General features: G+C 38.8%; 1 protein-coding gene across 1 annotated transcript in view; it reads right to left on the minus strand.

The window, feature by feature from the left end:
• The window catches only part of LOC131246318 (proteasome subunit alpha type-5-like), a 32,647-nt gene extending 16,659 nt beyond the window's left edge, over positions 1-15,988 (minus strand). The window contains exons 1-4 of the mRNA XM_058246297.1: positions 15,798-15,988; positions 15,629-15,670; positions 15,461-15,542; positions 14,602-14,682 (exon numbers count right to left, since the gene is read on the minus strand). Of these exons, the coding sequence (XP_058102280.1) occupies positions 14,602-14,682; positions 15,461-15,542; positions 15,629-15,642 (177 nt within the window). The 5' untranslated portion in view covers positions 15,643-15,670; positions 15,798-15,988. The remainder of the gene's footprint in view (positions 1-14,601; positions 14,683-15,460; positions 15,543-15,628; positions 15,671-15,797) is intronic.
• Between the last annotated feature and the right edge of the window lie 7,360 nt (positions 15,989-23,348).

Consider the following 23,348-nt stretch of genomic DNA (forward strand, 5'->3'; position numbering starts at 1 on the left):
AGGTACGATCCAAAACTCAGGCTGATCCAAAACTTATTTGGGCAACACTGTGAGAAAAAAATGTGCTATTTCAACAAGTGTCCATGAATCAGATATTACAATTGTTCAACCGATCTTTTTTGGGACCGTGACATAGCATCAGTGGATTCCGCAGTCTAGCTGGTTTAATTTGAACTAATGCATGCCACCTACAATTTCTGGGTGCTTGTGTATTAAGCTCCATACTCTCAGAGTATCAATAACCTCCCCTTGTTAAAAATAAAGAAGGGCTCCTTTATTGATTAGCAGCACCCGTGCTGCCACGAATGTATTGTAACAGTAACTATGCGATGAGTAGTTTTTGGCCACAGTGATGTCTGTATGCAAGACGTGGATCCAGCGGATCTGGGGAACCACTGAGCACCATGGTTCTCTAACATGGCAAGATTTATTGGACCATGTGTTGCTGTAAGAGATGGGGCCCATGGGAGTATGTACTCAAGCGAACAACTTTCAAACATGCTTTGCTGATGCTGTCTCTGACAGCAGCACGTGCCCAGTCAAATCCCAACACATCAGGGAATATCGGTCCTCAGTGATTCCCCAGATCCACTGAATCTGCATCCATGTATGCACTCCAAACCATCATCAAGTGGGTCCCACCATGAAAAAAGGACTATCCAAAAACCAGGCTGATCCAAAACTTATGTGGGAATTACCATAAGAAAAAATGTAATAATGTGCCCAAACCTTCAATTTCAAGTGCCGCAGCCCACCTGTGCATAGGATCATATTGATTTTTGGGGAGTACCGTAATCCTGGTTAGGCATGCATTATGGGACAAGTTGGATTTCATACACACACACCACACAGAGCATCACACAACAAATTTCTTCTCTATCATGGGCCTTCTCCCCCTCGTTACTTGCTTTGTGGCCCACTGGAGTAATGAATTGACCTGATTTCTGGGCTCACGATTATGACCGAATATGGAGCGCATCTAATGGGTGGTGGATTTTACTTAGGCATAACTGTGGACCCCACACAACTAAGATGAAATAAGCACTCGGCAAGTCAAATGGGGTTGACTTGGTCCGACTCACCCCAACTCGCTTGAGACAGCCTGATGCAACAAATTCAGAGGCTAATCAGGCCAAGTCACCCCCTAATACAAGGTATAGGTGGGATGTACCGTATTGCTAGGTACTGACATCATGATGCGTTGAGTGATACGTACTGGTTTCGTACGATTTTTAAAACCTTGTTTTCCACATAATTTTGCCTCCATAAAATAAAGGACCATCACCTTGACTGCCCACAAATTCACTAATTGCCTCTCTTACTACACACTGGATGTTGGTTGAAGAGGAGAATATGGTTCCAAATGCTTGAAGTAACCCCCCGCTTTGTTGCACACGCAGCATATATTCGAAAAAAATTGACAGTTGACGTCCTTTTCCAAGAAAATCCCAAACGAAACCACATCAAAAGAGAACAATCTCCATCACTAAAATCTCTTATACATATCATTAAGGAACTCATAGGACCAAGTTATAGACCATGTGAGAGAAGATTTACACCTTTTGCATAAACAAACCAATGAACAACTCCAAAAATGTACCTGCAACCATGCATATGCAAATGTTCCAATGGAATGGATAGTACTCCGGGGAAAAAACACTGAAATGCTAAATGGATCAAAAAATGATCGTGTTCAGCACATACCATGCCTACCCACCAATAGCAGGTCTATCGAATGGTTATGAGAAAACAAATGCAAGTTCACATTAACCGCCAGACTCATGCTGACATCATTTATCATACTTGGAGATCAACATAACGCACTCCATGGACAACCTTTATATGGTTCTAATGTTTCCATGGACTCATTTCTAAATGCATTATTTACATGAACTCATATATATTATAAACACAATTTATGTTCCAACCGTTAATGGATGTGGATGCGGGCCGTACCACTATACATCCCACCTAGGCTCATGGAGATTTTTATTGTATGCTTGCTCTTTGGTTAATAGTGATTTAGGACATGATGGGGATTCTTGCTTTTGCACCTTTATCATTATAAAAATTCATTAATATAAAATAGGGAGAGTTGGGGCGTCAACCCTAATTTGGGTCCCTTTCTTCTCCCAACCTTCTCTTCTCTTCTTTCTCTCTTTCTTCTCTTCTTTTCTCTCCTTTATACTCTTACATGGTATCACAACATCCTTTTTTTTTTGAAGCGATAATGTAATGAATTTTATTAAAAGAAAAGGGCAAGAGCAAAAGAATACAAAGAAAGAAAAGAAAAGAAAACGAGAAGCTTTACCACTCTAACAGACTAATTGGAAACTGATCAAAACCCATAATATTAGTTGCGTGAGCCCAATCTTGAACATTTTGTCCTGCTGGATTGAAAACTTCCATCGGACAACCCCTACAATTTTAAAACAATGTCTGTTTCTCCCCATCCATATATCCCAAACACCTGCTAATAAACATAGATGCCAAATACATCTCCCGATTTTACTTTTACCCCCCCACCCATGTCATGCTAAAAGGAAGTGATCCACCGAACTTGGATTAACCTATGAGACTCCAAACAGAGTGAGAAAACTAATCCAGAACTTTGCTGCAAAAGAACAATAGATAAATAAGTGATCCATCCACTCCTCGTTGTTATAGCATAATAAGGACACATTTGGGATTATCATGCCACCCGTTCGAAGATTGTCAGTTGTAAGAACCTTCTTTCTGCCCACCAACCAAACAAATGCAACTACCACGGATGGAGCTCCATAATGCCAAATATAAGCTGTGGAACATTCTACCTACTCATCATACCCTCCGGCTAGTTTGTTATAAAAAGACTTTACTAATAACTTTCCTGATTTTTCGATAAGCCATACCAAAGTATCTTCCCCTAAGGATAAGGGATGCCGACTTGACCGGAGCTCTAGAAGCCTCAACAATTCCCCCATCTCATCATCATTAAGATTTTTTCTGCAAGGAGGAACCCATATAATTGCCTCACCCTGAATGGTAATGCACCCCTCTACCAGAATATGTAGCTCTATGGCAATGCTTGCCAATCGAGGAAATAAGACACTCAATTTTTTTATTCCCAACTCACACATCTTCCCGAAAGAGAATCTTCTTGCCGCTCCCGAGTGAGAATCCTACATTTTTCCAGACCTTCTCTTTTAGGGTCTGTTTGATTTTCAACGAAACATGTAAATCCTGGTAAGTAATTAATTATTACTTTTTCATAAGGTTTGAAAATGTGAGAGTAATTCCACCTCGAAAATTGATATAAAAGTGTTGACTTAAATTTGTGGACCCCACCATAATGTATATGATATATCCGCACCGTCCATCTATTTTATTAGCGTGAGCCAAAAAATGAGGCAGATCCAACACTCAAATGGCCTACACGAAAGGAAACAGTGGCCTTAATTCATCCACCGTTGAAAGTTATTTCCTTCACTGGGCCCACATTGAGGTTTTTCCTTCATCTAACCCGTTCATAGGGTCACACAGACATGGATAAAGGGAAAACACAAATATCAGCTTGATCCAAAACTTTTAAGGGCTCCAAGAAAATTTTAAGGGTAGGCATTTGATTCCCACTGTTTCTTGTGGTGTGGTCCACTTGAGCTTTGGATTTGCCTCATTTTTTTGCTCATGCCCTAAATTCAGCTGGCATAACAAATGAACGGTGTGGATAATTAACATACATCACGATGGGCCCCATATTGATTTTGTAAACTTCTCGATTTAAGTATTAAAAAAGTAAGTTATCATATCTACATTGGGAAAGATGTGGTAATTACCTAGGTAAATAATTATTACCCATTTACATGGTAATTACAGTTGAGATGAAAAATCAAACAAGCCCTTAAAGAATTCACCGACTTACATAATGAGGATGCCCAGTACAATGAAGATAGTTTTATCCACCTAACTCCTACTTCAACACCATATTTTCTACCCAATACCTCTCTCCACAAACTATCCTTCTCTACCCCAAATCTCCACACCCATTTTCCCAATAGTGCTTTATTATTACCACCAAATCATGCAATCCCGCACCCCCATGAGCCATCGGTTTAAACACTTCTTCCCATTTTAATAGATAAAATTTATGATCATCTTCCGAATCTCACCACAGAAAATCCCGCTTGATGTTTTCTAACTTGACCACAACTGACGTTGGATATTTAAATGAAGATAGATAATAAATTGAAAATTTTAACATTGTCGATTTAATTAAAGTCAACCTCCCTCTTAAGGATAGATGCCATCCCCTCCAAGATGAAAGTTTTCTTTCAAATCTTTCAATCACTTTATCCCATAAATGCTTAGCTGATTTCACAATGCATAAAGGAAGCCTTAGGTATGGGGATGGGAAAGAGCCTGCCCTACATCCGAAACGAGCCGCAGAAGCTTCGATTTCCTCCTTAGAAAGAACCCCCAACAATCAAGGTGTTCCGTATCCGTTATGATACGGTCGTAAAGGCCGACACGTATAGGTAACGGCCGTAACTGTTACGCAATAAGGGGGTAAAACAGGGAAGTTGGCTTTTTGGGACTGTATCGGTTGTTACTTGGGGTTACCCCCGTAACAGTAAAAAATAGCTACTTTTTTTCTATGTAAAAAATAAAATAAAATAAAATCCTCATTTTTTTCACTTTTTTCATTCCAAAAACTTTCATACATTGTTTTATAACATATTTCGACCACTCATAGTATAGTTTTTAAGATTAAAATAGTAGATTGAAGCAATTTGGACGAATAGAAGCTTCAAGGGCCATTTTTTTTAAAAAAATCGAAAAAAGTGGTATAATGCATTTTTTTTTTCCAATTTCTAATACTAATGCTTAATTATAATGTATAAACATTAGAGACACATAGTCATGTTCATAAATTCGTCAGACAACCCAGTACAACACTCTCACCAAAGAGTGGATTACGCTACCATAAACATGTTGGAAAAAAAAAATACATATTTGGAATATTTACATTATCTTAGATTTTCTAGAAATTTTTTTTTCAATTTTTTTGGGTGAAAAAAGAAAAAGAAAAAAGAACCGTTATGAGGGCCATAAAGGCCATTAAGACCCCGTATCGACCATTACTACCGATAACCATATCAGTAACGGTGGTGATTGTTACGGCCATCGTTACCGATACGGAATACCTTGCCAAAATTCAATTTTACCAATATTGATTTTTGCCCTGAAACAACCTCAAAACAAGTTATAATTATCTGAAGATTATAGACTATCAATGCCATCTGCCTCGCATAACAGTAGCATGTCATCCACAGAATGAAGACGTAGAATTTGAAATTTTGAATTATTCACTCTGAAGCCCTCCACTAAGCCTGCTAACACTTCTTGATCTATCATCCTCCCAAAAGCCTCCATTACTGCTACAAATAAATAAGGAGAGAATGGGTCACCTTGTCTCAATCCTCTAGAGGATGTAAAATATCCTTTCGAAGCTCCATTTACCAGGACCAAATATTTTGCCAAGCGAATACACATTATTACGGTTGTACCCAATTCCTCCAATTCTTCCTACACCCCAAATGCTTCAACATATAATCGAGGAAGTTCTAGTCCACGTGATCATATGCCTTTTCAATATCTAGCTTGCAAACAATACCCTTCATTCCTCTCCTTTTGCAAGAGTCGATGCATTTAGGAGCTATAAGGACAATATATGCTATTTGTCTACCTTTCACAAATGACCCTTGAGTTTTAGAAATCACCTTGCTAAGAACCATTTTGAATCTAGAAGTCAAAATCTTGTACGGACCCCTAGAAGATTGGTTGGCCTATAATCCCTTAAGCTTCCTGCCCCTTTTTTAAGGAATTAATGTGATTTTACCCCAAATTCTATAGCTAAATTACCCAAATCAAAGAACTCTTGGATGAAGCTAACCAAGTCATATTTAATCGTGTTCCAAAAATTTTGGTAAAAAAAAAAAAAGTGAGAGGGAAACCATCCGGACTGGGAGCATTGTCCTTCCCTAAACTCTGATACTACCTTTTTCTATTTCCTCCTCTGAAACTGGTCTCTCTAACCAATCTGCCGACGCCGAGGGTTAAGAGGCAAAAGAGAGGTTATTAAGAAGAGGTCTCGACCAGTCTTCCCTTCAGAGCAACTCTTTGTATAACTTTACAATTGTTGAACATACTTTATCCTTGCCTTCAATTCTTTCCCCTTCCACTACTAAACTTGTTATTTTATTAATGTGTCCGTGCACTAGCCATAGGAACATGGAAAAACTTCGCATTCTTATCTCCCTCTTTCAACCAAACCACCCGAGATTGTTGCCTCCATTTGATCTCCTTCTCTCTCAGCCTTGCATTATATTTTTCTCTAAACACTTCCCTCTAGCCCCTCTCCTCCTCCAATAGCTCTCCACTCTCTTCCTTAATATCAAATACTTGAATATCTTGAATCAATTTCATCGATTCCTCTTCGTGAATCTTACAAACCTTCTTTTACCAGACCAACAACTTCTTTTTGAGCATTTTTAACTTTTGGGGTAGCCAAAAACTTGCATAACCTTCCACCTAAAAGGGGAACCACAATTCTCTAATTTTATCTGAAAAACCTTCCGCTGATAGCCATGCGAGCTCAAATTGGAAAGGACGAGGAGCATCAATCCTCCTTGTCCACTTCTAAAATAATCGGGCAATGATCAAAAATGGGTTTTGGCTGACCTCTTTGGTCGAATAGAGGATATTTTTTAATCCAATCCGAAGAGACAAGAAATCTATCCAATTTTGATTTAGTGGCGTTAGTCGGACCATTAGACCATGTAAACTTCACATCTCCCATCGGTAAATCCACCATTGCATTCCTAGTTATCCATTCTAAGAAATCTTTCATATTGCAAGTGATTTGACCCTGATTAGATTCTTCATACGAGAATCTTACTATCCCACGCACCACGACAAACCCCACTAATTCCAACAAATATTTAATTCATTCCATAAATGTGTTCTATTCCTCGAGGTCGACAAATCATAGACAAAGGTAAACACCCAGCGATAATTTGAAGCTAGATCTTGAAGCACCACTAATTCTGAGAACTTGCCAATCCAACTATCCTCTTTCGCCCAACTATTAGTGTCCCGAACTACTAGAATTTCTCCCACTGAACCTTTCGCTTCATGAGCTACCCATTCTTTAGCTCTCCTGCTCCATAAGTAAACATCTACAACCTGCAACTTAGTCTCCTAGAAAGCCATCATTTTAGCCTTATACTTTTTAATAAATCCCTAGCTTGACCTCTCTTATGTGTGGATAGCCTAATCTTCTCACATTCCATCAAATTATCTTCATTGAGAACTTGTCCTACCCTTATTGGCCCGTGCTACAAATCTAGGAGAAGTCCAAGTCGTAGAAACTATTAAAATTCCCTGCCTTCCTATTTGCCTCTCATCACTGTCCTCCTCCGGTCCTTGGTGACACAAAACTTGGTGGTTCAATAGCCTCCTTCCCCCTCTTTTCTACAAAATCAAACAACTCTGCATAGTCGTCTAGCCTATCCCCAAAGGAGACTCCCACCAATTTTGCAATCTAGAGTGTTACAACTTTAATTTGCTTTATCCCATGCGCCTTTGATACCCTTCGAATATGATTCTGAGTTGAAGAAGGAATTGTTAGATCAAATCTTAAAAAGTGACCCACTATCATTTGATGCTCCTCTGAAGCAATGTTCGAGTTGTCGGTATCGCTACAAGTTTCGCTGGCCAGAGATAAAGATATAATATCGTTATTGCAGATAACCGGAAATGCAGGGAAAAAGGGGGAAACATAGAGAAAATGGTGGAATTTTTCAGTGAAACTTCAAGACATGCCTAAATACACATATTTACATATTTAGGAATGAAAAAATTGCAAAAAGAATGCATTAAATAAGAAGTTTCCATTTAATGGGGGCCAAAAGGCATGTGTTGTCATAAGAAATCACTCAAATAGTAACCAAAATGAGTTTATATAATACAAATACAAGCTTATAACAACTAAGTCATGCAAAGTAAATGAATTTAAAAAAAAATACACATTTCTAACCATATTTCATCCCCACATAGAATGACGAGGTGGCTCGTAATCATTGTCTGAATCCCGTGGCAGTTGAGAGTAGTACTGTTGCCCAACATGTTGGGCCCACCATGAATGTGCGTGGGTTATCCACGCCGTCCATCCGTTTTTTCAGCTCATTTTAATGGTTGTTTCGAAATTTGAAGCATGTCCAAAGCTCAAGTGGACCACACCACATGAAACAATGGTAATAATGATTTCCATAGTTGAAACCTTGGTAGGGCCTACAGTGATGTTTATTAGTCATCCAACCCGTTCATAAGATCACAAAGACATGGATGAAGGAAAAACACAAATAACAGATTGATCCAGAATTTCTTTGGCCTCCTGGAATTTTAGACGGTATAATTTCAATTCACACTATTTCTCGTGGTGAGGTCCACTTGAGATTTGGATATACTTAGTTTTTGGGCTAAAGCCCTCAAATTATCTGTTAAAATGGATGGACGGAGTGGATAAAATATGTAAATCACGGTGGACCCCACATAATTTACTCAGTACGCGACACATACATACCCCAGTCCGTAGGGACACAGATTAGCTATGACGGGTTGAGCAGCGAGACTTGCCACCGAAGTGACGTCGAGCAGTTATGCGGCCCCACCATGGTTTATGTTTCGTATCCACACCGTCCAACCATTTGAAGATATCATTTAGTGTACGAGATAAAGAATGAGTCGGATCCAAATCTCTAATGAACCACACCACATGAAAACAATAATGATTGGATATCCACTGTTAAAATCCTCATAAGGCCCACTGTACTGTTTATTTGATATCCAATCTGTATGATTAGGTCATACAGACCTAGATGAGGGGAAAAATCAAATATTAGCTTGATCTAATACTTTTACAGGCCCCAAAAAGTTTTTAATGGTCTACGTTCATTCAACACTGTTTCCTGTAATGTGGTCCACTTGAGATTGGGATATACCTCATTTTTGGTCTCATACTCTAAAATGATCTAGAAAAATAGATGGACGGTGAGGATACAACACATACATCATGGTGGGGCCTACAAAACTTGGTGACGTCACCTCGGTAGCGAGTCTCCCTACTAAACTTGTCAGTAGCTAATCCGCGTCTGGAAGGGAATTTCTCTCATGCACTGGGATGCTACGTGGGGCCCACCATAATGTTTCTAAAAAATCCACCCCATCCATCCGTTTTTTTAGATCATTTTAGGACATTAGACAAAAAATCATGTGGATCCAAAACTCAAGACGGCCGCACGAGAGGAAAGAGTGGAGATTCAGTGACCACCGTTTAAACATAATTGACCACTCATTTGGGCCTACCTTGAGGTCTTTGTGACCTTATGAACAGATTGGATAAAATAAACATTATGGTGGGCCCCACGAATTGTTTAACGGTGAAAATCATTATCTCCGTTGCTATTTGTGGTGTGGTCCAGATGATCTTTGGATATGATTCATTTTTTGAATAATGCTCTAAAATAATCTCTAAAAATAGATGAACGGTGTAGATATAATAAATACATCACTGTGGGGCCCATGTAACTTTAATCTCCTTTGAACCGTTCGTACAACTCGGAGCTCAACGAGCGTCAGTGCTCGTCTGCACACAACACGTACCTACATCAGCTATATAGCTAGTGTGTGGTACACCAGCCAATCCACTTCCCTTTTTTGGTAAACCGGCAACGACAATGGACATTTCGATGATTTTTCCGTTAAAACTCCCAAAAATCTCTCCCCAAATTCAGATTTTTTTTCAAATCCCAAATCAAATCCCCGTAAGCCTAGGTACAAATCTAGTTTCCTTTCAAAGCAATTCTATTAGAAGGAAAAAGGGGGTTTTAGGTTTTTCGTTCTTGTGAAAGATCCGGCGTTGTTGACTGCGATTGGCCAACCAAATCCAGCTGAAGGCCACTCCTTGAGGTAGATCTTGAGTAAAAAGGTAAGAGAGCTTCTTCTTCTTCTTCTTTTCTATATTTTTTTTTCCAAATAAGAGGGTCGTCGCCTAATGTTTCCGAAAACACGACATTTGTTTTTGCCTATTTTATCGAAATCTACAGGGTAGTTGGCTGATTTGGCCAGTGATCCGAAAATCTCGCCGATAATATCGAAAATATCGGCGACATCCAGGAGAGAAACGAAATATTGGGGTTTCAGTATCGCAGGTCTGGCGACACCGATAATATCGGCAATATTATCGATTTCTTGCCGATAACTCAAACACTGCTCTGAAGCATGTTGATTCTGAATAGCTAGAGGAACTACTTCTATCACCTCTAAAAAATCAGAAGATGAATTCAATGTGTGACCATTATCCTTTGCAGCCATATCTTGATGTATTATCTCTGGCTTCATAACCAACCCCCTCGGTAAACTGGTTCGAAACAATGTCCCTAACCCACATCCAAACTGACATTGGTCTCTGCTCCATAACCACCACGTCCATCTGTATTTGGTTTATGTCTTATGGAACCGATATTGCTTGTACAGAAGACTCGTTGTACATCTTCATAGACCGTTGCTTCCTACCACGATAGCAGCTTCTGATGCTGAAGTATTTCTCTTCTTGAGGCTCCCATGAACAAGCCTCCCTTAAGCCCGTTTGCCCTTTCGTCTTTTTGACCCTCGCAAATTGCAAACCAAATGCTTTGTGAAAAGAGACGAGTCTTTCCCACATATGGCATATCTTAAAATCCCATACACGTATAGAAATAAACATAAAATCCTTATGTTGAATACAATGAATACATGTAGGGTCTAAAATTTCAAATCCACGAGTCGAACTGAGACCCGAATCCGAAAAGAAAACCCAAACGTCAATATGAAAAGTGTCACCAACATATACTCTCCCTCTGCAATTGCTTACATCACCCACGCCACGTGATGAAAGAAGAGGTCGAATAGCTTCGTCTCTCCCTTCATCGAGACGCCCCCTGACGAAGATGACCCTTCTTTAATGTCGATGTCTACCTTTCCAGGTGTCCTTGACCCATACGAACACTTGTCGAGAGGCAGCTGATATGCATTAAAGAACCTGCATGCATCCTTGTTTATGATTTAACATTTTTTTCTTTCTCCTATTGTAACAACCCGACCAACACAGTATGATATTGTCCGCTCTGGGCTCGCGCCCGCACGGTTTTGGTCTCAGGGTTTTCCCCCAAAAGGCCTCATACTATGAAGGTTTCAACTCCATATATAACCACCACAACTTCGGACAGCACTTCTGATGTGGGACAACGTTCTGCCCTATTGTGTACACAATATCCTGCTAGCACAGTAGCCTGCCAACCACTGGTGGCTCACCCAAGCCCTTAAGCCCCGCCCACATCAGCGTCTGCCCACGTGCACCCGCCCACATGTGCAACAGTGACGGGGCGTCACACCTATTCTCTCCTCTTCTCCCTCTTTTATATTTTAGTACTTCTCATCCTTCTTGTGCTGAAAACAAATTTAGAAACCTAGGGCTTCTTTTTCCTTTTTGTGTCGGGCCTTTTATAATAGTCCGTGCATGAGTAGCTACATGAAACCCATGCAATATCGCCTCTAGTGTGATATTAGAAGCATGTGGGTTGGTTTGTGTTGGATGACATGTTCGTGATCATCTTCATCCATAGCCAATTCAAAAGTCGTGTGAGCTGATTTCTCTCTCCAAGGTGGTGTGTGCATTGTATGAAGTGAATAAGTGGGGTGTTCTTCGATCGTGCTAGGTCAACCCATTTTTATACAAGATTTGTGATAGTCTCTTTTTCACTTGTTCTGATGGAGATGAAAAGTTATCCAAAATCTAGATTCATAAATCCATCTGAATTTTTCGAGGGTCCAGATAACCTCTATTAAATTAAATGGAACGAAGTATCTCCAGTGGCCTAATCCGAGTGTTTCTAATAGCGAAGGGAAAATTAAGATATTTGACCATGGAGAATCCTAATAAGAGTTCTAGTACTTATGATCAAAGGATCCAAGACAATGCCCAAATTATGACATGGTTGTGAAATACCATGGAACCATCCATCAGTGCTAATTTAGTGTTTCTGGACACTGCAAAGGAAGTGTGGGATACATTGCGAGAGATGTATTCATCTGACAAAAACATCTCTCGCATGTTTATATGAAGAAATATTTGAGCTTTAACAAGGTGATAAATCTCTGAGTGAATACTATTGCAAACTTAAAGAAATGTGGTAGGAGTTGAATGTGTATCCGCCTCTTTATGACTAATTTGGAAAAGCTATGCTAGCAACATGAAAAGTTCTGTGTGGCCAAGTTCTTATCAGAGTAGAAACATGAGTATAAACTGGTTTGTGCATAGATTTTGGGTTGTAAGGATATATCATCTCTAAACGAGATATATGCTTGCCTTCAACATGTATGTCTAGGTTCTACGAGTGCAGCCAATGACAGTTCAGGTTCAACATATTTTACTGGTCAAGGCCACAGTGGTGGCCATGGTGAAAGAGGTAATTAAGGTGGTCATAGTGAAATGGGAGAAGGTCGTGGTAGAGGTCACAAACCCAAAAAGTGCACGCATTGTGGGCTCTTCAATCACTCTGCTGAAAAATGTTAGGATTTCCATGGAAAGGCGGCATGAGCTAATGAAGCATCTTACATTGGAAAGTGTGGTAGGCCTCATCTAGCTACTTCTATGTTTACAACCCCAAGCCACATGACTGGCAAAACAATCACACTAACTCAAGAGTACTCCAAGTTAATAAAAAATCTGCATAATCAACTTGTTCCCACTACTTATGCAACTACTTCCACCCCTACAACATGTTTGTGACCTCAGGTGTGACATGTTTAGGATCCACGTCCCCTACTCCATGGGTCATTGACTCTAGAGCATCTAATCATATGACAAGTGAGTCCAATATAATTTCCTCCATTGATACATTGTTAATAGGTTCATCTATCACTCTGGTAGATGGTACACAATCCAAAGTATGTGGAATGAGTATTGTTCATACAAATCATTTCTCTTCATTATCATTTGTCCTATTTGTTCCAAAATTTTCTTTATTAAGCCTTTCGTCTATTAACAAACTTAGTAAATCTCTTAACTGCTTCGTCACTTTCTATCATTCACATTATGTTTTCTAGGATCTAAAGACGAAGAAAAAGATTGGTGAAGGACATTAATATGATGGGATGTACTATCTTGATTGTGACGTTGTTAGTGTAGCAGCATAGAAAAAGCATTTTCCCTTATCAGTGGCAATGCCATCTCGATCATCCATCCTCGAAGATTCTTCATGGCGCCATTCATTCTTTGTCATCGATGTCATGTCCAGAGTATGATGTGTGTGAGTTGAGCAAACATCATCGTGTTACTTTGCCACCACATGTGGAAAAGAATAAATGTTTGAGAACCAGTTAAAATATCCAATAGGTTAAGATATAAGTATTTTGTTATATTTGTTGATGATTTCTCAAGAATGGTGTGGATTTATTTAATGAAAGACAGATCTGAATTATTCTCGATTTTTAAGATATTTCACATGGAAGTACATAATCAGTTTAATTTTAAAAATGTTCGTGTTTCATTATGATAATGCCAAGGAATATGTCTCAAGCTTTTAGTCGGTATTAAAAAAAACAAAAAACAAAAAACAAAAAACAAAAACAAGTATCCTACATGAAACATCCTGTGCACACACCCCACAACGTAACAATGTTGTATGAAGTGGGGTTTATAGTGACTCTACCTATATTGTTAATTTGTGATAATCAGGCAGCATCCCACACCATTAACAATCTGGTCTATTATGAAAGAACCAAACGCATTGAGATCGAGTGTCACTTCATATATAAGGTCTCTGGGAGTGAAATATCTATGCCATATGTCCGATCTTAGGATCAACTTGTTGATGTGTTCACCAATGCCCTTCGTCACAATTAGGCTACACGAATATACTCCAAGCTTGGCATTGACAACATCTATTCTCTAGCTTGAGGGAAAGTGTTAATGGAGATGTGGGTCATACCACCATACAACCCACCTAGGCTCACTTAGATTTATTTCCATGCTTGTTAACAATAGTTTAGGACATGATGGGGATTCTTACTTTGGTTATTACCTATTAAGAGCATTTTTGTCATTATGAAAAATTATTAATATAAAAGAGGGAGAGTGGGGACGTTAACCCTAATTTGGGTCCCTTTCTTCTCCCAACCTTCTCTCATCTTCTTTTCTCTCTTTTTCTATACTTTTACACAAACATTCTCATAAAATTGTATCACCTATGGACCCCCATGTCCAGTTCCTGTGTTGAAACACCGTGTCCATGTCTAACACAATCAGATGTCTACGTCTAGGTTGCCTTACTGGGCTGTTGGATAGCATATTCTCTAAAGAAATGCAAATGACAATGGTATCACCAACTCTTTCACTCAACAAAGAAATGCAAATGACAACACTACACCATTACTAAAGTAGATGGCCATTGATGGAAGTTGAGAGGCCTAGAGCTGCATGAAACTCATAAACCAATGAAGGAAGATATGATATAAACAAACCAGCAATGGCGAAGTAATCCGCTTCTCAACTGCAAGAACAACGCCCTCCTTTGTCTTCAACCCAATCGCAGTCGAACCCAACTGCAACAACAAAATAAGTAAATGACCATCAGAATTTTTTTCTCAATAAATCAAGAAACTACAAGATAATAATGAATATGGGGTAGAGTGGGATGCACAGCCCAAATTAACGAAATTCTCAATTGGGTCAGCATAACATACAGGTGGTGCCAGCATCCAGCAAATTCCAAACCATTCTTCTGGCAGGCTCCACCCTGGATGGAAGATAGACGAAAGTTCTATCCTACCCAATAATCCCAGCAGTCCAATTGGTTAAGTTTTCTCACTGCACATCGGCCATCATCTATATTTTGTTCCCATCAACCAGACTGCTAGAAGTGTCCAATGGGGGAGTAGCTTCCACAGCATTGCCCATCACATGGTGGGGACCAAATGATGAATGGGAGATGGATGGAAATGGCAGGAAGTTCTCTTGTATCAGGCAATGGATGGGAGATGGACAGAAATTGCCGGAACTGCTGGCTCCCATAACACTGGGGGCCAGCATCACCCACAGGTGGTGCCAGCATCCAGAAATTTCCAGATCATTCTTCTGGTGGGCCCCACCCTGAACGGGACACGGATGGAAGTTCACTTCTACCAAAAATCCCAGCGGTCCAATTGGTTGAGTTTTCTCACCACATATGATCCATCAGCTATATTGTCCCCAAACATCAGACTGGTGTGGGACACAAGATGAACGATCCGGATAGTTCATGCCAAACATCCTTTACATTTCATACACTCAAAGTAAGTAATTTGAGAACGGAATCGACAGTAAATTGAGAACGGAATCGACCTTGATAGCTTCGATGGCGTACTCGACCTGAAACAATCGACCTTCTGGAGAGAAGGTGTTGACGCCTCTATCGTACTCGGTCCTTCAATTACAAAAGAAAACAAAAATCAAGAAAAGAATGATTTCTGAGAAGAAACCCTAGATCCGGGGATTGGAAATACTTCCCACCTGGTAAGAAACATCTTGAGATCGGTCTGAAAGCCCTACAATCTGCAATGTAGAGTGCAATCGGATGGGAAAGAGATATTGTAGCCTTTGAAATGGCAAATCCAAAGGAAAATGCAAGAGAATTGGAGATGAATGAGGAGAAATGCGGAAAAAGGAAGGGAGGCTTTACCTGAGAATCGGTTTTTCGAGCGAAGAAAGAGAAGAAGACTGCTTTGCCGGTTGCTTGCTTGGGTAGGAAGCAGTGGCCCAATCGTAGTAAACCGTACCTTTTAAGGTTATTTCAGCGAGTCTGAAGAGAGATGTTTGATACTCTGGCAAAGTGTGATGGATGATACGCAGGCAATTTGATATTACTGAGAAATTGCAAACATGGAATATAATTAATTTAAACTAAGCAGCCCAAATTATTTTTTGATGTATCATGAACCGAAATACTCGTGTTTGGATATCTATGTATTAGATTTCTGGGCAGTTATTGGACTGTGTCCAATGATCTCATTTAAAAAATTAAGTACGGACCAACCAATCTGATTTTTGAAACGTAACTTCTAATTTAGTTAATGTGTTCTAAATTTGCCATTTATAAGAGCTTGTTTGATTATATGTAATTATCAATAATTTTTAATGAAAATAAGTAATAATTATTTACTTTAATATTTCTTAGAGTGAGATGGGACACGTCTGCCTCTCAAAGGTTATTTGATTGTCTTTGTGGCAAAACTATAGAAGCCGTTTTGTGATATTTGTGTTTCATCCGTTCTGCATACTCATTTTGGCATATCATTTTATGACATGAGCTAAAAAATGAAACAGATCCAAAGCTCAAGTAGACCACACCTAAGGAAGTGGTGGGAGTAATAACCTGCACTATTGAACCCACCATTTCCAACAGTGTGGTCCACTTGAGTTTTAGATCTGCCTCATTGTTGGGTTTATGCCTTAACATGATTTAAGAAAATAAATGGACAGTACACATACATTATGGTGGGCCCATAGAGATTTTGCTTTTATAGGTTTTGTTCAAAATTCTGGTTAAAATTTAGCTTATATTTAGAACTACTAACTTTTCATCATTATTATGCTTTTACTGCAATTTACCTATATTTATTCTAAATGAAATATGCCCTAAGTGTATACGTACCTTCAAGTGTCATATGTAGCCTGCCTGAGTGGGAAATAACTCCTAAAGATTAATGCTATTGAGTCGCATGCAAATAGGTCGAATCAACCAATGGTTCATTGGACCCGCCTCAATCATAATTTTGTTTAGGTCATACAGTTTTACCTAAATTACTAAATGAGGTCATCTATGACATCTTAAAATCACCTTGACCCAATCACACCGGACTCATATTTCGCATGGGTTTTAGTTGGTTGTCTTAAAAGGAACCCACCCCACACCCAAACCTAAGAAAGAGACCCACAAACTTAAGAAAAGTGATTAATTAATATCAAGTTCAGGTAATTCAATAATGTTTGTTTCATTAATTAATACTACTCAAGTCAAATGAAAAATTAGCAATCCTTCATTGATATCTAACCGCCAATACTAAAACATTTCTAAGTTTGAAATTTAATTAGATGTTTTAAATGTTGGAACTTGAAAGAGATTGCAATGGAGCCTTGCTTTGGGCTAACATGTGCTCTTTGATCTCATATGATTTAGATCCTGAGACCAGTAGCATATTTATTAGAACATTATTTGTTTCAACTCATCATGCCTTATCTGGACTCCAAAACCTAACCCATGAGTTAAATTGGTGGGGTCTAGATCCTTTTATACCCAACTATTTAATATGCCATTTTTTCTTCTCCTGTTTTTCTATTTAGTTGGATTAGACCTATACCTAAACTCAACCCAAATTTTAATGAGCTGAGTGTAGGGCCAAAATTCTAACTCGATTATTAAATAGCTTAACCCATTTATGGATCTATCACTATGGGCTTTGGGCGGGCACTCTACACATGCCAAATGTGGTGCACACATACTTTATATGATACCATTCACCCAATAGTGTAAACTTTATGCACTCCGATTCACAACACTTATGCATTTGCCCATGGGGTTTTAGATGAAAATATACACACCTAATTCCACCATTTTTGTAGCTTGAGGGAGAAGATGAAGTAGTAATTGTATTTCCATGTCTCCCTTCTCCTTGCCCATGTACATGGCCAAATGGGAAGCTTAGTGTGAAAAGAGAAGCAAGCTAGAGTTGGGGATCAGATGTTTTATAGAGAGATACTGTGGACGAATTATTGGAGTTGTGTCCTAAAACAATCAATTGCTCCTTGATCCATTGGTAATGTGAATGCGATAAGGTCGATCTTAGCCATTGACGTTGATAACCATAGGTTATACTGGACAATATGATATGACTTGACTTATACTCAATGCTATATTAAACTATACAAAATGGGTTATGTGAGGAGTGATACATCTGATCTTTGGAGACATGAGATTGGATATGGTAGTCATTGACTGAGGAAGGTTGTAGTCTGGATCTTAGTATCTTGTTGAGCCATAGCATACGACCATCCTATGTGAGAGGACTAACTTGGATAAGGATAGAAGGTTTCCAACATCAAGAGTTGTTTGAGACAAAATAAATTTAGTTTAGGGTTTGAGAATAATTTTTTAATGTTTCTGGTAGCCATTGGGCATTTAGTGTTTCATATATCTGAGGTTAGTGTCATGTATTTGACCATGAGAGGTGATTACATCAGATAATCAATTAGCCAGTGAGGCGTGAGAAAGTCAATATTCGATGGAGAGGAGTCACAATGCTTCAAACACATTAGGGAAGTGTTGTTTCCACTAAGGAGTTGTTGAACATTTAGACTTTATTCACGAACTATCTAATGCCTACATGTTGTGCACCTAAGGAAAGTCATGCCGAGTGGCTTTCATTAGTGTTTGTGAGCAATTACATTTTAGGTTATGCTTTGGCATATGTTTTTAATTACATCTTTAAAATAATAATTAAAAAAAAAAAAACTTGACTAGAAGATCAAATCAGAGTGTTCTTCTATATGGCATGAAATGTTTATTAGTAATTGGTTCTTCATCTTCGCAATGTTCGAAATCAAGTGACCCGCAATAGCCATGGCATGTCAAAGTGGTCATCTTGACAATTTCTTGGAGGGTCACATGTTAAAGATTAGTAGATTAATGGTGGTTCTTTAGCTTCCATCAATGGGTAATGTGACCCTCTGTACTGAACACTGGCTATAAGGAGGCTTATGCCCGATTCAGGGACTTGGTTGTATGAGAGCTCTATTGTTGGCTATATGCGCCCATAGCCATTTAGTAGGTAAAAGGAAAACTCTACACCTAAGCATGAATGTTATGATAGGTCTTAGCCACAGAGCTCTAGCCCCTCTCTTTCACTGGGGTCCCTAGTATATGGTGCAGGGTCCTTTTGGTGAGGGGGTGGAATGTTTAGGCAAGGGAGGCTCACCTTAGGAGCGTTTGTGCCTGAAGTTTTTTTTTCCGGTCTTCGAAGCATCCAAAATCCTTTTCTCAATATTTGTTTGGTGTGTTTCTATCTCTAAATGAGTCTTGGGGTATTCATAGGTTAATGGGCTTATTTTTTTTACGCCTTGAGGCGAGAATCTCAACGTTTGCCTTTATAGTCTATGTGACACAGGGGTATTTATGAGTGGTATAGAAGCCTTATCTTGGCTTTCTAATTTCTTATCATTAGGTGATTACGTCATCATTCAACAAAGAGCAACTATAGTTGAGTTGAGGTGGTGCAAATATGCTATTGGATATGTAAGGACCCGTTTTGGGCAAGTATTAAAATATAGGTGTCAACGTGAGCTGACTTTGTATTGGTTAGGCCTTTGCCCTTACCCTATATGAGAGTGTAAGTGTGCCATGGATATAAGATAATGATATTGGAATTTGGGATGCTTACATTAAAAGATCGAAGTTTAAGTCAATAGTCTTGGCGCTCATTCGCTTGGATTATGATCATGAGATTGATGGTCGAATTCTAGAAATGAAGCAAAATAAAAAGTTTTAAAAATTCAATTTAATTAATTAATTAATAGAATCCCCGATTAGATTTGGACATGTTACTCGAAAATATAAAAAAAATCTAATTTAAATTTTAATTATATATATATATATATATATCTGACAATGAGCTGTCGTTTGAACGCCACTGTCGATCTGCCAAGCAAGGGAATCTTTCCAAAATCTATTGTAAGTGGAAGAGATGAAGATGTTTCAGCCTAGGCCTTGGTAAGGGCTGGATCTAACTCTTGAGCTGTTGGTGAGATGGGCTACACAAAATGTGGACGTGTAGTGATGGGAGCCTCGACATAGCCAACTCTTTCTCCATTTCTTACTTTTTTCTTGCACTATATTGGCTCTTGCTTAGGATATCCCTGGGGGAGGTGCTGACGTCCAAGCTCTCTCTCTCTCTCTCTCTCTCTCTCTTCCTTCTTTGAAATATGATCTTATATAAGATAGTCAGGTTTATAGGAGGACTCTCTTCCTTCTTTGAAATATGATCTTAAATAAGATAGTCAGGTTTATAGGAGGATGCATTACATATGGTGCTCCACCACAATACAAAACATCTCTGTACCATGCTATGAAGGATATCCATATACCTGCCTAATACATGCACCACAACCATCTAAATCCCTCCATTATTAGTTGTCACTACCCATGGACAATGCCCATGTCACTCAGGATATGGATCACTTTAGATCTTAGCCATTAGATGTCCATTGAATGTGATATAAAATAAATCAATGGTTGAAAATTTTAGGTTAACTAATTGAAAATCTCATATATATCAATTGCCCTTTTAATCACTCAATGGACCATCCAAACCATAAGATCACTCACCTATTCATGTGTTATTCATGTCCCATGAATACATAGTGAATCTCTTGTTGGATTGTGCAAGCTTCGAGGACCCTAAGGAAAAAACCCAACCACACCCACTTTCGGCGGCTATGTAGTCTCGTAAAGAAAACTAATGCATGATCAATTAGGAATTCTCTATCCGCACATCCTCCGGTTATAGGGTTTTGACGGAGCTAGTGCAACCACAACCAATTCAAGTATAGACGTGATGGGTCTCTCAGTTTTGATGCTTGTAAGTGATCAATGCTAATGTAAGTAACCAAAGGCTCAATCTCAGGGACAATTTATGACTCACTTACATACTTAATGTCACCTGGTAGTGGCCCAAAAGTGTGAAGCTCGGTTCTAAAGTTTAATAATGAGAATATACAATACTTCCCCCAAATCCTTCATACTAAAGGTGGTGGAGAGCCATACCTTAGCCTTCGTCATAAATCCTACATTATTTCCTATCAAGAGAATCAGCATAGAGGATTAAAAAAAAAAAAGAGCATAACTTCACTTTAGTGGATCTTACACATGGTTCTTCAGGATTCTTTTCGAATATGTAAAAATGAGTTGTTTCATCAAAGCGACAATTATAACTTTTAGATACTTACTTGAGGCCACATATTGATCTTTGGAGCTTGCATACATTTGACTCTTATTTAGGATATCGATATCTCTCGGGTTGCTTTACGTATATTTCTTCCTCTAAGAAAACCATTGAGGAAGGTTGTATTCACATTTATTTGTCAAATTCCTTAATCTAACTTGGCAGCTATAACTAGTACAATGCAAAATGGACTCCATCATTGCAATAGGAGCAGCCATTTTCTCATAATATATCCATTCTTTTTAGGTGAATCCTTTGGCTATGAGCCTAGCTTTGTATGTTTTCACATTCCCATCCATGTTTCGTTTTCTCTTATGGATCAATTTACATTTGATTGGCTTGACCCTCTCAGGTATGTCCACAAGTGGTTAGAATACATAGACTCTATCTTGGCATCCATGGCTACTAACTAGTGTCTCACATCTACATCCAGTATGGCTTCCTAGTAGGAAGGTGTGTCTGGTTGAAGACTGTTTGACATCACTACGAAAACCTATCTGAGATAGATGAATCTATTGGGCTCCAAGCAGGGTCTCGAGCTCCAGTACAATACGGGTGCCAGCTGAGGATTAGGGACATGTATCTCAAGGGCACTTGAAAGTGCCTCCTTGGATCTCATATAAAGATTAACTATGCAGTCATCCTTATTATCTCATATAAAGTCTTCTTTTAAGAAGACTTCGGCTTTGTTGATCAATGTTCTTTAATATATAAGATCATAAACTTTATATCCCTTAGTTTTCCACGGATATATAATAAAGAGACACTTAGTACTCATTAGTTTCAATTTACTAGCTTATTATTATTTGCGATTGCAAGGCACTGTAGATGAAGATGTGCTAAGAGCTAGCTTGTAGCCATTCCACAGTTCAAATGATGTTTTAGGCATCACCTTAGTCAAAATATTGTTTAACAGGTACATCGTTGTCACCATTGCATACCCCCATATGGAAGCAGGAAGTGAGGCATAGCTCATCATAGACCTCACCATATTTAACAATGTATGGTTTATCCTTTCAACAACCCCATTTTGTTAAGGAGTGTAGGGTATGGTCCATTGAGCGACAATGCCCTCTCTTTATAAATACTTTTCGAATTCATTAGAATGGTACTTTCCACCTCGGTTAGACCTTAATACATTAATACTCATTTCCAATTGTTTCTCAACCAATGACGTTATACATGTTGAATGCCTCGAAGACATCCGATTTTTGTTATATAAAAGTCGGTAACCGAACCAAGAGCAGTTGTCAATAAATGTCCCGAAATACTCATACCTTTCTCTAGCTTTCACATTGAATGAGTTGCATACATTAGTGTACACAATCTCAAAGAGTTGAGTAGTTCGATCCTTGTTCCCTTTCGAAAATGACATCTTGATTATCGTTCTACGTAGACATGCCTCAAGGTAGGTAGAGGCTTATTTTGGACATCGGGAATAATCCTATTCATTGATAACCGCTTTAGCCTATCCTAATTAAGATGGCCAAGTCAAAGATGTCACGTATATGAGAGGCATTCTTATCTCTTGATATTTTACTATTTCCTTTAGTCAAGATTTGTAACACCTCAGGCTGAATAGTAATGGTTGGGTGAGAAGATATGATGTATAGTCCATCTTTTAATGTACCAGATGCTACCACCTTTTCTTCATTGGATACTTAGATGGTTGACAAAGAAGTGAAAGTGTACCCTTGCTCGAATAGCTTAGATATTGAGATCAAGTTTCTCTATATAGTTGGATTATATGAGTGACCATACAGGACTCGTATTTTTACCGCCAAACTTAGAACTACTTTGCCTACAACCTTAGTGCGAATTCTATTATTAGATCCCATGTATATATATTGCTCATCCTCGCATGACACTTTGACTTTGCTCAAGTATTCAAGATAATTGCACACCTGTATGGTTGTTCCCATGTTAATGCATTAGGAGTCATAAACTGTGGAGACATAGTTTGTCTTATATTCCAGTAGATCATTACCATGGGTTTAATGACCAATATATGCATATGTATAAGCTCATCACTTTTCAAGTCAAATTTCTGCGAGAAAACAAGGTCACAAGGTGATCTTAACAACTCATAATACTAGTTAGGGTTGACAAGCAAGCTTTAAGGGATCCCCATATGCATGAATGCCTATTAATTTATAGGAACATAGCGCACAGCATGCCAGGAAAATATGTATATTTAAGCAATACAATAATTGAGTTAGATGGTTAGTTCCTATTGA

Source organism: Magnolia sinica, chromosome 5, assembly GCF_029962835.1.
Source record: "Magnolia sinica isolate HGM2019 chromosome 5, MsV1, whole genome shotgun sequence".
NCBI lineage: Eukaryota > Viridiplantae > Streptophyta > Magnoliopsida > Magnoliales > Magnoliaceae > Magnolia > Magnolia sinica.